This window comes from Cebus imitator, unplaced genomic scaffold, assembly GCF_001604975.1.
Source record: "Cebus imitator isolate Cc_AM_T3 unplaced genomic scaffold, Cebus_imitator-1.0 Scaffold280, whole genome shotgun sequence".
NCBI classification, from domain to species: domain Eukaryota; kingdom Metazoa; phylum Chordata; class Mammalia; order Primates; family Cebidae; genus Cebus; species Cebus imitator.
Window position 1 is genome coordinate 2,094,214 of NW_016107595.1, and position 1,540 is coordinate 2,095,753.

Genomic DNA, 1,540 nt, shown 5'->3' on the forward strand with positions numbered 1-1,540 from the left:
ACTTTGGGAGGCCGAGGTGGGCAGATCAAAAGGTCAGGAGTTGGATACCAGCCTGGCCAATATGGTGAAACCCCGTTTCTACTAAAAATATAAAAATTAGATGGGTGTGGTGGCGCACACCTGTGGTCCCAGCTACTTGGGAGGCTGAGGCTGGAGAATCGCTTGAACCCAGGAGGCAGAGGTTGCAAGGAGCCGAGATTGCACCACTGCACTCCAGCCTGGCAACAGAGCGAGACTCCGTCTCAAAACATAAAAATAAAAATTTTTTTAATTTAAACTAAATGAAGGCAGGGTCCGCCCTTCCCTCTCCCACGACCCTCCCCGCTGAGACAGAACAAACTTGGGGACCCTCTGCAGGAGATGAAGCGAGGATGATGCGTAGGCTTTGGGCATATGGGCCAAGGGGTGGGGCCCCGGGCCTCATGACCACATCCACCCCTCTCCCAGGCGGCGACTGCGCCACGCTCTTGAAGAACATGGGCCCGCTGCCCGTGGACATGGCCCGCATGTACTTTGCCGAGACCGTGTTGGCGCTCGAGTACCTGCATAACTACGGCATCGTGCACCGTGACCTCAAACCAGACAAGTGAGCTGAGCCAGCACGCGAAGGCCTCGGGGAGGGCGGGGCCAGAGCGGCTGGGGGCGGGGCCGGAGCAGGTCGGGGGCGGGGCCTCAGGTGGGGAGCCCCACCTGTCTGATAGTCTGTTGGCACCTCCTGACGGGAAGGCAGGGAATGAGCACAAGGTGAACATCTTGTGTGTACAGAGGAGAGGAGAGCAGACACTTATTAGACATCTGCTGTGTGCAGCGGAAGGCCGGTGCACTTATGGAGGTGCTGCCAATCAAGGGGAGAGGAGAGAGGATGTGCACTTAGGATGCACACACTGTATACAGAAGGGGCTGCGCACCCAGAGCTGCTGCTGCACAAGGGGAGAGAACATGCACTTAGAAGGCACCAGCTATATACACAGAACAGGATTATGCAATTTGCAAGACCTTAGATGCGAAGACAGTGACCATGCAGGTCTTAAGCACCTGCTGTATATTAGAGCAAGAAAGCAACGAAAAGAACATGTTTACTGAGAGCCTTAGGATGTTTATTTGATTCTAGTATGTAGTAAGTACCTACTACATGCCAGATCCTCTATGGGCGACTGGGAGACACAGGGCCACCTGCTTTGAAACCCCTGTTTGATTTTCTCCCCTGCATTTATTGAGCACCTGCTGTGTACAGGGAAAAGGGATGCCCGTTTATCTAGGGTCCTCGAGATATGAGGCAAGAACTAACGTTTCTCACATACATGTGTGGAGATATGAACATGAGTGTGAAGAGCCTTGTACGCAGGCGAGGCGTGGTGGTTCACGCCTGTAATCCCAGCACTTCGGGAGGCCGAGGCGGGCAGATGACCTGAAGTCAGGTGTTCAAGACCAGCCTGGCCAACATGGTGAAACCCCGTCTCTACTAAAAATACAAAAATTAGCCAGGTGTGGTGGTGCATGCCTGTAGTCCCAGCTACTCAGGAGGCTGAGGCAGGAGAAT

At 54.1% G+C, this 1,540-nt stretch overlaps 1 protein-coding gene across 1 annotated transcript in view; it reads left to right on the forward strand.

Annotated features, from left to right (window-relative positions):
* Positions 1-1,540, forward strand: part of MAST3 (microtubule associated serine/threonine kinase 3) — a 33,054-nt gene that overhangs the window by 13,615 nt on the left and 17,899 nt on the right. Inside the window, exon 13 of the mRNA XM_037728810.1 lies at positions 288-586. Within this exon, the coding sequence (XP_037584738.1) occupies positions 288-586 (299 nt within the window). The remainder of the gene's footprint in view (positions 1-287; positions 587-1,540) is intronic.